At 46.4% G+C, this 12909-nt stretch overlaps 1 protein-coding gene across 1 annotated transcript in view; it reads left to right on the plus strand.

The window, feature by feature from the left end:
* The window catches only part of SLX4IP (SLX4 interacting protein), a 184378-nt gene extending 179965 nt beyond the window's left edge, over nt 1–4413 (plus strand). The window contains 1 exon segment of the mRNA XM_068524602.1: nt 2–4413. Within this exon segment, the coding sequence (XP_068380703.1) occupies nt 2–268 (267 nt within the window). The 3' untranslated portion in view covers nt 269–4413.
* The last annotated feature ends 8496 nt before the right edge of the window (nt 4414–12909 follow it).

The raw sequence follows: 12909 nt of genomic DNA on the forward strand, positions 1-12909 counted from the left end.
GGGTGGGGGGGGGGGGCGGGAAAGCAAAGCTGTCAAGGTTTTGCCAACTTCGGAGCTGTCAGATCCGGGGTTACTTTTGAAACGAGATTTGGCAGGAACCGCGTCTAATGAAGAGTTGCATGCTTTGGAAAATCTCTCCTCCAGACATCTTATGAAAAATAAGCCAGGGCAGGCACGGCAAACCGGCTCAGCCACAAACACTGAAAGATTAGCTACGACTCAGGGCAGCCCAAGCAAGAAAAGAAAGAAGTACGAAAGAGGCCACTAACTTACGGAAGAAGACTGCAAACTCGTAGTTGAGGATATAGTGGCCAAGCCTGTGACAAACGAGCAGTGTGTCTAGATGCCGTGATTTTAAAGGAATTCGGATGATTGTTTCAAATAGAAAATACATACCTGCGTTGGGGTCAGCTTTCAAAGCAGCGGCCTCCAGGAGCCTACATGCTTGTTCTGACAGCATTGCTACTTTCTCATTCACACTTTATAACTGTCTTCAGAAATTTACTTGAGTGATAAATAGCCACTCGCTTTGTTGGCAGTGACAGTGTCCATGGAGGAACCGCATGAAGAAACCAATCTTGTGCCTCCTTGTCACATCCCTGTACGGACCACACGACGGGCCACGGTGCTGCTGGTCAGTTCTCCTGCCCTTCAGCCTGAGGAGGGCAGCAGTGGAGGAACAGGCTAGCGGTTCACACTGTCTGCCTGTGGCACCAGCATCATGGTCTGAATCTGTGGAAGAAATGCAGAGCCTGGGTCCCACCCAGACCTACAGAATGAGAAACTCTGGGGGGATTCTGAAACCTGCCCACGTTCGAGAACCACCGGGTTAATTGGAGACTCCCTAGTGTTGATCTCCTCCAGCCTGGCAATTCTGGCCTCCAGCACATCAGCAGGGGCCCACGTGTGGACATGCACCCATCATGCTCCCTCAAACCTGTAAAGCACCTGGGTTCAGTGTATGAGTCACTCTGTTCCCAGCTTCTTAAGCAGGGCGGCCACAGAGCCCAGGGAGCTGTGACTTTATCCTAAGAGTTGCAGGACATTTACATATAATTCAGCCCAACATTAGGGGAAGATGTGGGAACATTAGGGGAAGCTTGTTCTTGCTTGTAGCTCAGGCATGTCCCTGCCCTTGCCGCCACCTCTAAGATTCTGGTTTAAGTTCAGGACAGACCAGAACCCAAGTGGAACTCAGCGGCCAGAGTTTGCAGTTTTCCACTTGGAAGGCTTCACAGGCAGTTTAAATTTCAAACCAGGAGCCTTCCATTTGCAGTATCACCCACTGTTGTCTCCAGTGGGCTTGCTGAAATGTCACATAGTGAATCATAGCAATGACTTATTTTGGATGGACACCTACAGTAGATTTTCTTAACCCAGTTTCATTCTAAAATAAGGAAGAAACCATGTGCAAAGGCCAACCATCACATGTATCTTTTTTCCTGCTCAACATTGGGTGGTCCTTTGAAGTAGTACCTCCCTAGTAACAAGGAAAATCAAGTATATTCCCCAAAGTGTAGGAGTTAGCAAAAAATAACCCAGAAAAAGCCCAACAATATAAAAGAATATGGAAGTAGACACAGTATAAGTTCATGCTTAAGATTAATTAGTGGTTTCTCCCAGCTCATTGTGTCCTTCCCCACTCTCCTTTCCCCTCTTAGATTGCAGGGCAAGGCTCATTAAGAGGCAACCATATTTCATGGCATCATTTTGCGTCATGAAGCTAAGTCTTGCTTGCCATACCTGGCCGTGGATACAGGTGCTAGTAGGCCTTTGATGTTCCAGACTCTCCTAGTAGCCTGTTCCCTTCCTATGGTCCCAGCCTCACCACCCCCCACCAGGAACATGGCCCCGCCCACTGATGCCCCTTCCTCTTCCCACTTAGCTTTTTTCCTGCCCCAGGTGATTCCAGTCACAGGATTCTATAGGAGAGGGAGCCCAACAGAATACCAACCACAGTGGAGCAGATTCTGCTCCTCCAATAGGGGCAGACTACACAGGGTGGAAACCTCCTGAGAAGGTGGTAGAACATGGCCCATCCTGGGCCCCTCTCTTAGAGCGATGCTATTCTCGGTGTGCGCTTCACTAAAGACAGAACCACAGTGTGTCATTGAATCTCCTTAAACAATTATCGGAACAGTTTAAGCAGAGAGGGCACAAATGGTAACCCAGGGAATAGGCCAAGAAACAATGAGCTCCCTGGGAGAGTCTGGAATTAAAAAGAGCCATTCCAATAGCTGCTGCCTACCCCAGAACTAGGAGATATTTGAACTGGAGGCACCAGAGAAAGTTTTTATCGAGTTTTTATTTCATTAGTTAACCTAGGCCTGGTGGTTAAAGCCAGTACTTAACACGCTTAGTGATCGCCCTTCAAGAAAAGTCTTGTTTTAGAGTTTGGTGTATTTGTGGACGTAACAATGACTGTGATCTAGAGGGAAAATAGCACCTTTGGCTGTAGATAGATAGGGTCTTTCTCACAGCCGTCATGTACGTGGGATTTTTATCAGGATTAACAGAGGGAACAGCTCTCTGCTTCCGCAATAGGGCATGTGTTTGAGGAATTTCACCTTTAAGCATTTTCCTTCCACATGTCTGAAACACCCATGGATCTCTTGTTACTTGAGTGGTGCTTTGATTCTTTGGATATTTGGAAGTACGGAGTGGAAAAGGGCTGCCAGGTTTTTTTTGTTGCTTATTAGGTGGGAAATGAAGAGTTGGTTCTCTACTGCCAGAAGTGGGTGTGTTTTGATATTCTTAATAATCTTAATAATTTCCAGCATCTGAAAATCTGAGACCTTGTCAGTATTCTTAGTTAAAAAGAATAAGTTCTTCAACCACTTACTTAATAATAAAGCAAATTAAATGTATAGTCAAGTTCCCGTAAGTCTGATGCTTGGAAGAAATATGGATCCAATTTGATTAATGTTATAACTTTGAACTCCCTAACTTTCTCGATGTCATGGCTTCTACGTCACCTCCAAGTGCTTTCAAATGACTTTTTAATAGATTGGTGTTGGTTGTTTTTTTTTTTTTTTTTTTTTTTAATGTCCGCAAATGTCTGAGAACAGTCAGTGTGACTTTTCTTACACATTTTTCTTTTCTTTGCCTCTGGAGGTTAACTGTCATCCAGATATGCATATAAATTGCTAACTGCAAAGGAGCAAACGTTTGGGGAGAGAGGAGTAAATGCTGCAGCTTTTGTGCTCACTTATTTTAAATGAAAAAAATAGGAAAAATGTATTTCATTTTATAAAAAGCAAGAGTCACAAAAACTCTCTGTATTTTGATTTTTGGAGAATATAGCTTCTTTCTGAATGAGATATCTCAGGGTATATCTTGGGGACAACAATGGGATCACAGTTAATTCGTTTGCTCTCAGTGTCACGTTTGGACTTTAGCATGAATTGTTGTGCCTATCAGTGGCTTTTGATTTCAGAAAGAGCTCAGAGAGAGCAGAGCACGTAAGGGAAGGAAACCTCTGTACCCAAGAGAGTGGCCTGGGATCACGGTGTGGCCGTTCCCAGTTTCCTTGAATTCCTTCTTGGCAGGACCCACTGTAATATCTCCACAAAATTCTGGTGAGTGGCCTTCCTTTGGCTTTCCTAAGAGCCAAAACCTCTCTATTCAGTGTGCTGTGCTGTGGCTTGAGTATGGAAATCCTTTTAATTTCTTCTTTTCTCTTCTGAGGAAATTTCCACGCTTGGTTTGTCAAGACAAGAGACTTCAAACGTTGTTACTGAAACACAAATGAATTGAAACGCGTTGCAACAAGTAAGAAATCAAAGTTAAGCTGATTTCTGTTAAACAGTTTAAAGTCTTCCTTGGTACAAAATAAATTAAGCGTTGTAAAATGAAGTTAATTCAGAAAATCAGGGCAGAAGTCTAACCATGTATATCATTGGTATTACAATTCATGATGCAATTAAATTCTCAGAAATCTGCAGAACTCCCTCTAATTTGGTTTCTTTGTTTACTTAACAAGGCAAGGAACAAATACATGTCAACGTGTAGCTTAGCAGAGGGAACTTGAGTGGATGAAATTATTGCCTTTAATTGTCGAGAACTGCTCAGTACCGGGGTTGGATTTAATCACATAAGTTGTATTATGCAGCATGATATTACCTGATGATTGCTGTTACAGTTACTTATCAAAAATCTTGTTAATTAAACAAAAATCAGTGAAACCATACATTTGATCCCCAAGCACCTGACCAGGCGACTAAAGGTATGGATTTGACAGATCCCCAGAATAAACTTTCTTCAGTCAAGGTAGGAAGCCAAACACTGCAGACATCACCAGGAGAGCTCCCTTCTCCCATTAGCCTTATCCTCTCATTTGTTTTGTTTAAACTGCTAAAATAGTTTAAATAGTTGTGCGTGCCTAGGGGATGAAACTAGTATGTAGCGTAAATGAGCCTGTTTTATCAATAAAAAGTAAAATTGTTTTAAAAAAGTAAATTAGTGTATGTCACTTTTCTTTAAAGCGAGTGAATTAACCCCAAGGAATATACATTCAAAATGCCCTTTTCTGAACATGCCATTTATAAAATTATGTTCTATTGGTTGGAGACTTTTTCCGCCTTGAAGCAATTCTGAGGTTTTGAAGACTGTGTTAAAATAATCAAAGGGGCTCTTCATTTGAACCATTGGCCCTAAAGATTTAGGTCTGGAACATCCTGTGCGGGATGTTGTGATTAAATTGGCCCGTAAGACTTGGGGTGGTCTCTACACTGCAGCTATGTTACCGCTTCTGCTCCCAGTTGTGAGCCAAGATAGACTCCTCTCGTGAGGGGTTAAAGTATGTGACCTTGACTCCTTTCCAGAGAATCTTGACATTTCCCAAGTGGATTCATTTCCATTTTCGAAGTGAATTTAGTCCTAGTTCAGCACCGAATGAAGCCCTGGGCTGACTCTTTCTCTGCACTGCCTTTTATGACAGGATCCCAGGCCTCTCTGGTTGCTGGTAAATATATTTCCCCTCAGATCCTGTACATAATTTTTCAGAAGCATTTCAATATCAGGTTGGAATAATACATCTGAATAGCTGTACGTGAAATGCTGAGAACCACTGCACTCGACAAAGCAAAGCCCATTTCTTCTTGCCGTTTTGGTCATGGGTGCCGTGTGGCCGGCCCAGGAAAGCTGCCCTGCCCTGCCTGGTGCTGCTGACAGCCCTGCTGTTTTACCACCGATTGGTTCATGTATTTGGGGACAAGTCACTTAACCTCCCGGGCCTCAGTTTCTTCATCTGTCAAATAACCTCTGATGATAGTTTAAGCACGACACTGGGCTCCATAGAGCCCCGAGGTAAGCGTACCACTCTGTGTATTAATTTCACCATCCGTTTAAAAATGGGTTCTTGACACTGAAATTGGAATTACCTGGGTAGCTTCTGTTGGCCTAGGCATTGGCAGTTTTAAAAGCTCCTCAAGTTCTCATGAGATGCCATAGTTAGTTAAGAACTATTGTTTAAAAGCGGGGGTAGGGACTTCCCTGGCCATTCAGTGGTTAAGACTCCGCGCTTCCACTGCAGGGATCACGGGTTGGATCCCTGGTTGGGGAACTAAGATCCCGCAAGCCGTGAGACGTGGCCAAAAAATAAATAAAAGTGGCGGTGGAGGTTTGAGTGTGTTTAACTGGATGTTAAAAGAGGCAGGGTCTGCGAAGAGCTGAGTATCCTTTAGAAGAGAGGCTTTCTACAAATGAGAAACGGGCCTACTTTCAAACAAATGGGAAGGGCTTAGGTGACAAGGTATCAATAGGCGTAAGTTTTAATCCTACAAGGGACGTGTTCTCTTTTCTCCCGAAGGCCCCCTACGTTACTTCTGCTGCTTTAGACCCGACACGTGAGGCTGCCTTCATCTTTGCCAGCACTGAGAAATTGTTACTCTCGTACAGAAGATGAGTTTTTAAAGCACCTAAATAACTGTCTGGGGTTTGCCTTTGATCCACGATCATTAATATCGTTAATAAGCTCTCGAAAACTGCGTGTGAATCTCAAGTTCACATTTGGCAGGGTAGTGGAAGAAAGAACGCTTTTAAAATAGTTTGGCTCAGAAAGCGCATCTGAAATAACCCTGTGGGAAAATCAGGAGAATTTCTCATCCTCTAAAGGATTACCTAGGATGAGATGCTGACCTTGTATCTTAAGTTCAGTTACATTTCTTAAAACCTCATTCATTACCCACACTGATTTATTTTAGGTGGTGAAGCAGGCTGTGGGAGGAGACTCCGGTGATGTACAGCTTTCATGTTTGCTTTCTGTTCTTTCCACAGTTCCCCAAAGATCATAACGTGCATATATTTCTTTAAAAAAAAAAAAAAACAAAAACACAGCTTCTTCACGAGATTTACTATAGCTTTTTCTCTCAGAAATTAGAGCTGAAGAATTCTCTCCTCTGTGGGCTTCCAAGGCGATCCAGCCCCAGAAGGCGAGGTGCCCAGGGTGAGCAGAGCCCTGACCTCTGCGGGGGAGAGGTCAGTTCAGCAAGAAGACTCAAAAGGGAGGAAGAAAAAGCAGCTTCTCAGCAGGGAGTTTGACTTGCTTCAGGGCAGAAGAGCTTTTATAAATAAGGGCCCAGTCTCCCACGCCCTCTTGCCTGTTCTTCTGTTACCAGTCCTGTCTCTGCGCTTAGACACACACACACACACACACACACACACACACATCGACGCACACACTCACGGACACACACAGACACTTGTGGACACACGCACTCATAGACATACACACGGACACGTACACATATCGACGCACACACGGACACACACACATGGATACACACACTGGTGGACACACACGGACACACACACACTCCGGGACACAGCCTCAGCCCTCACTTCCCCCACTGCCTCACACCCCTCTCTCCACCTGCCTCTGGATTTGCAGGATGGACAGGCAGACCCTTCTCCAGAGGAGGCAGGTGATGGATTGGCTAGGGGGTTTTTCTGGGCCCAGTGGCTCCTAAGGCCTTTTCAGTTCCTCCTTCACATGCTCAGCTGGTGAGAAGAATGTGGAGGGCTCTTTCCCAAACCCACTGTGGGTGCCTGGGAGGACTAAGACCAGCCCATCCGTTCCTGTTGTCGGTGGGAGGAGGGGGAATGGTAACTTAGGGTGACCTCCAGGCCTGACGTGACACACGGGCTGTGCGTTTGGGATGTGTCCCGGTGGGAGGGGCCTGGAAGACTTTCCCGAAATGATGTCAGCGCGCATGGGGGCTTGTGAAACAGCAACCCTGCTTTGCTTTGTGTAATATATTCTCCTTAAAATGCTTGCCTGTGAGCCTTTCCCCAGTGCCTCCTGCTCAGCTCAGCGACCTGTAGAGCAGGGTGGAGCCTACCTGGGCAGAGCCCGGGGCAGCTAGAAAAGCATCCTCAGGTAGCTCTCCAGTGGGAAGAAGTGCTCTCTGTGTCAGAACTGCAGGGGGTGTGCTGTTGGAGTTCTTGTTTTGATGCTAATAAGAATCTCCAGCTGGAAGAACCTTCTGGATCTCACCTGAAGTCTCTGTACAGGCTCAAAGACAAGCAGACTCTCAGTCCATCTGTGAATTTTCTACATCAAATTGGCCTTCCTTTCTTTTGAAGACAGTGTTTCTCGGTACCAGTTTATCAAATCGCATGTTCTGGGTCCTGGTTGTAGAAACGACTCTGGCTGTTGTTCCTCATGTCCGTAAGGTCTAATTCTAGGTCCTAGTAATGTTTTAGAAAAGCGCACCATACTTGAGAGAATCTTCACTTTCTGCCACTGGCTTTGCATGCGCACCCAGGCGGGCGCCCACCATCAGAGCACAAACTGAGGAGAGAGGAGATGGTGGGAGAGAAAGTTGGGCTCGACATTTAGCCCCTTCCAGTGCAGAGGAGAGGGTCACAGCTCAGTGAGGACAGCCAGGGAAGGAATATCCCTACAGGGAAAGGCATTACGAAGTGATCCTGAGACGTCCAGTCCACTGAAAGCATCAGCAAGGAAACAGGAGTCAGACATTATCACGTTTCATGAGGAGAGAAAACTGGCCCAAGACGGTGTGTCCTGGAGTCCTGCAAGGCCAGGCACCTGAGCTTACCTTGTTTGGCCTTAATCTTATAAAACAGTGAAGAGGATGGATATGGAAGAACTATGTTCTATTAGTATGGTTTAGAGGCTATAGTGAGTCATCTACATTCTCAGACCACACACTGTTGTAGAATTTAATTGGGCACCAAGATTTTTTGTGATCCTGTAGTTTATTCTTGTCTTAAATGAGCTTTTCTATCTGCAACACTGGTAGCAGACACTGAACTGATCCAGGAAAAAGTCCACGATTTATATAGTCAGAACCAAATATGGTATAGCACCCACACCAGACACAGCCTGGTGCCATCCCCTTTACAAGAGGCCTGCGTTGGTTTGCTGTTGCTGCGTTAACAAGTTACCACAAACTAGCAGCTTCAAACAACACATAGTTATTATCTTGGTTCCTGACACCTTTTAGCTGGGTCCTCCGCTTTGGGTCTCAGAAGGCTGGAATCAAGGTGTCAGCTGGGCTGTGTCCTCATCTGGAGGCTCGACTAGTGAAAGACCCACTTCCAGGCTCCTTTGGGTTGTTGGCAGCTGTGAGACTAAGAGCCCTGGGGTCCTGCTGGTGGTTGGCCGGGGGGTTTGCTCAGCATCTCCTGGCTGTTCTCAGGACCTTGCCACATGCCTACCCCTCCATCTCAGTAATGGAGAAACCCCTTGTGCTGAATCTCTCTGACTTCTCCTTCTGTGACCAGCCTGAGAAAACTCCCTGCTTTTAAAGCTCCTGTCATTAGGTCAGCCCCACTGGGATAATCTCCATATTTTAAGGCTAACTGAATTTGGGACTTTAATTAGGTCTGAAAAATCCCTTCACAGTAGGACTTAGATTAGGGTTTGGTCAAAGAACCAGGGACCAGGAGTCTTCGGGAGCCATCTACCACCAGATCCAGCAGCCCTTGGCTGTTCTCTGACAGGGGCCCAGTTCAATGGTGAGAGCGGAGGCTGTCACTGAAATCTAGCTGGATTCCTTCATCTTTTAATGGACTCTCTGGTCTCATGGGATGCTAAGAGAAATACTGAGAGCAGCGTTCTTTCTTCCTGCGGCCCTTTTTCATGAATACTAACAGTGGCACACATTTCTTATCACCATTTCACAGTTGGGGAAACTGAGGCACAGAGAATTTTGGAAACTTTCCCCGAGTTGGTAAGTGGCAGAGCCTAGAATCCAGGCCTGTCCAAACCCAAAGCCCAGAAATTGCTGTTGGGCCGCTCTAGTGTGTGCCTCACGCCACCCAGGCAGAAAATACTAACGCCAGGAGTTGGGAAGGAATAGCTGCAGGGGAATCGAGGAAGTGCGACTTCAGAGTGCAGGCCCCCGACGGCTCAGTGCTCAGCCTGGCCCTGTGCCCGAGAAGGTGAAAGTGACAGGCCCAGTTGGAGGCAGAGCACCCAGGAGGAGATGTTTGGGCCTTTCTATCTATTTAAATTGAACTATAGTTGACTTATAATATTGTGTTAGTTTCAGGTGTACAGCTTCAGATGCTTTTCCATTATAGGTTATTACAAGATGTTGAATATAGTTCCCTGTGCTATACGGTAAATCCTTGTTGTTTATCTATTTTATATATAGTGGTATGTATCTTTTAATCGTATACTCCTAAATTTATCCCTCCCTCTTCCCTTTCGCCTTTAGTAACCATAAGTTTCTTTTCTATGTCTGTGAGTCTGTTTCTGTTTTGCAAATAAGTTGATTTGTATTATTTTTTTTAGATTTCACATATAAGTGATATCATATGATATTTGTCTTTCTCTGACTTATTTCACTTAGTGTGATAATCTCTAGGTCCATCCATGTTGCTGCAAATGACAATATTTCATTCTTTTTTGTGGCTGAGTAATATTCCATTGCATATATATACACCATGTCTGCTTTATCCATTCATCTGTTGGACACTTAGGTTGCTTCCACGTCTTGGATGTTGTAAATAGTGCTGCTATGAACATTTAGGTGCGTGTATCTTTTCGAATTAGAGTTTTCATCTTTTCCAGATGTATGCCCAGGAGTAAGATTGCTGGATCATATGGTTAGCTCTATTTTTAGTTTTTTAAGGAACCTCCAGACTGTCTTCCATAGTGGCTGCATCAATTTACATTCTGTTCAGGGCCTCTTTTGTTGAGTGTTGGACCGAGAATGCACAGGAAGCAAAGGCCGAGTTACCGGCCTTGGGTGCTGGGAGGGCAGAGCGGGTGGGGAGGCCTGACTCGCCCCTCCCACTCCCTTTCCTTCACATCTCAGCCACCATGTCCTTAGTTTTGTGCAAAACTGTAGCTGTTTCACATTTGTGCCCTTCCTTTCTGTTTCGTGCCTTGGATTCTTTCAAAAACACTTCCAAAAACCATCCCTGCCAAGCCAGAGAGCCCCCTGAGGGTGTCTGGTTGTCCATGTCCTGAACTTGGAGGGGTGACATTTCTGTCCCCAGGATGGAGTTTTCCCGAATTGGTCGGCGCCGGTGCCTCGGCGCATAGGAAACTTTAGCATACTACGCCTAATTCTGGCCTCCCCAACATGACAAACAGGTTAGAGATGTGGGACCCGCTCCCATCCCTCCTCGGCGGGTGGGGAGAGCACAGGTGTTGGTGGAAGAGGCAGAGCAGCCCACAGGCAGTTCCAGAAACTCCCAGGTGCGTCTGTGCCAGCCCCGCTGCACCCTGTCATGGCGTGGCTGCACCCCGTCGTGGCGTGGCATCATGTTCAACTGCCTTGGCTTTTCGTCTTTTTAGCTGCTCAGGGGCTTTTTGCTCCATAACCTGGACGTAGCCTGCCCAGGAGGCAAGCGTGGTTAGGGGGTGTGAGAGGAGGCCTGTTGTAATTGCAAATCACCTGACACTGGCCGGCACCCTCCCAACTGCCTCAGACACTGAGAGCGTCGTGATCATCCTGAAAACCCCTGTGGAAGGGCGTGCACATGTGTGCAACGCACAGGGAGGAGTAGGATATAGGGGGCTGTCACTTGCTTTCCTTTCTGAGCCTCTTTTCCTGCGATTCATCTTCTAATTCTATGAAGCAGAAACTAAAAAGGACATGTGAAGCTGCCCAAGAACAAGGAAATCACCTCCGAAGGGATGCGTCTTCATCTGCCTTTGGTTTGGAAAATATCTGTTGCTCACGGATTTATAAAGATGTCACTTTCTAGGCAAAGCCCAGAGGAGGCACAGCTCAGATCAACGCCACTGTCTTTACAGCAGCTTCCTGCAGCCTCCCTTTTTGTTAATTGCTGATCTCCCAATTCTTTACCTTTGAAAATCACATCCAGGGCAGGATCTGGACATAAACCTGGCAAATCCCCGGAAGACGCAGAAAACGCAGCAGCCCAGCTAGCAGGAGCCCCAGGTTCTAGTCCTGGCTGTTGCTAACTCTGTGTGGCCTGGGACAGGTCCCTGATCCTCTCTAGGCCTCAGCTTCCCCTTCTGGGAAAGTAAGGAGGGATGGATCCTTTCACTGGTAAGGTCACCGATTGCATTAATACCCGGCGAGTCTCCAATGAAGGCTTTTCAACTGCACATTTCTCAGAAAGGATGAAGGAAAGCAGCTTTTCACTCTTCAGGTGCAAAACAGAGCCAAGGGCCAACCCGTCTGGGTGCTGAGTAGTCATTAGGAAGCCAGCTGCTAACTTGTGTTCCCCTGGGGATCGTGGAGGAGCCCCACTGTCCCTGCCAGAAGAGCTTCTCTTTGAAACAAAGCTGTTACTTTCATGTTGCTGACATCTGCTTTTGCTCTCGGCGTAATTCAACCCTTGGGTGTCCTGATGTGGACAGTTGCAGGGGGCGGGGCGGGACGGCGGGGAGGCCTCGATTCAAGGTTCTCATTGGGTTTAAGAGCCTTTACTCTCCAAGTTAATTTCCCCAACTTTCATATCACAGGTTAATACTGGGCCCGTGCGTAATGTTACAGAGTTTAAGACTTGTAAAAGCCGCCTGGGACTTGAAAGAAACACACTGTAAGCCAGGAGGCTGTGCCTGGCATGCGGGAGCAAGTGACACAGGTAGAATTCATGTCCAAAGCCAGGGAGCCGCACCCTCGTGACACGATCTCAGAGGGTGCCATGCAGGTGTGCAGGCCCGTCTGTGCCAGGCAGCGGTACCCACAGCCCTGCGAGCATCACCCCCACTTGCCCTTACTTTTAACCACCATCAGAAGGCAGTTGTTCGCAAAGGGAAATTCGTTATTCTTAATAGACCCAGGAGTATCTCATGGACTTAAAGTGACACAACACGATTGCCCTAATGGTTTCTAAACTTTGTTTTTAAGACTTCTGGGGCCAGAACCCCACGGAACGGCCTCGGGGCACCCTCCTACCTCTGATGACCAAGCTGTCTGTTGGCATAGTTGGAGCCTGACATAGCCCGAGCCGGCATGTTTAGCTGCTTGTGGGATGGAAAAAAAAAAATGTTAAGAAAAATAATTGTTGTTTTTGCAAACTATCTATTTAAAAACAGAACCTCAGGAAGCAGATTTCTGTTTCAATGCTCAGATGAATCAGAGTTTACAAAGTATAAATACACATTAGCAGGAGGAGACTTCCCATAACCCAGTACTTGTGTGTCTTCCCAGCCCGGGAACCTCTGAACTCCTGTTTCTCATTCCCAGTAGAGGCAAGAAAGAAAGCCGCCGTCGAAGCGGAAACTTTGCTGGAACTTTGCTCAGCCCAAGTTGCAAACCTCTGCAGGCCGGTGGGACTTTTTCTTTTTTTTTCTTTAAAGGCAACTGGTTTTTAGCCGCACACTTGCTCACTTTGGGGTCGACAGGTGTATGCCGTTCAGAAATGTGGGAAACCCACAATCTGGTTCCTTGGGCTCTTTGCTACCTAAGAAGTATTACCAAATAAGTTAACTTTGACTCACTGACCCCCTCAGAG

The sequence above is a fragment of the Eschrichtius robustus genome, chromosome 16 (assembly GCF_028021215.1).
Source record: "Eschrichtius robustus isolate mEscRob2 chromosome 16, mEscRob2.pri, whole genome shotgun sequence".
Taxonomy (NCBI): domain Eukaryota; kingdom Metazoa; phylum Chordata; class Mammalia; order Artiodactyla; family Eschrichtiidae; genus Eschrichtius; species Eschrichtius robustus.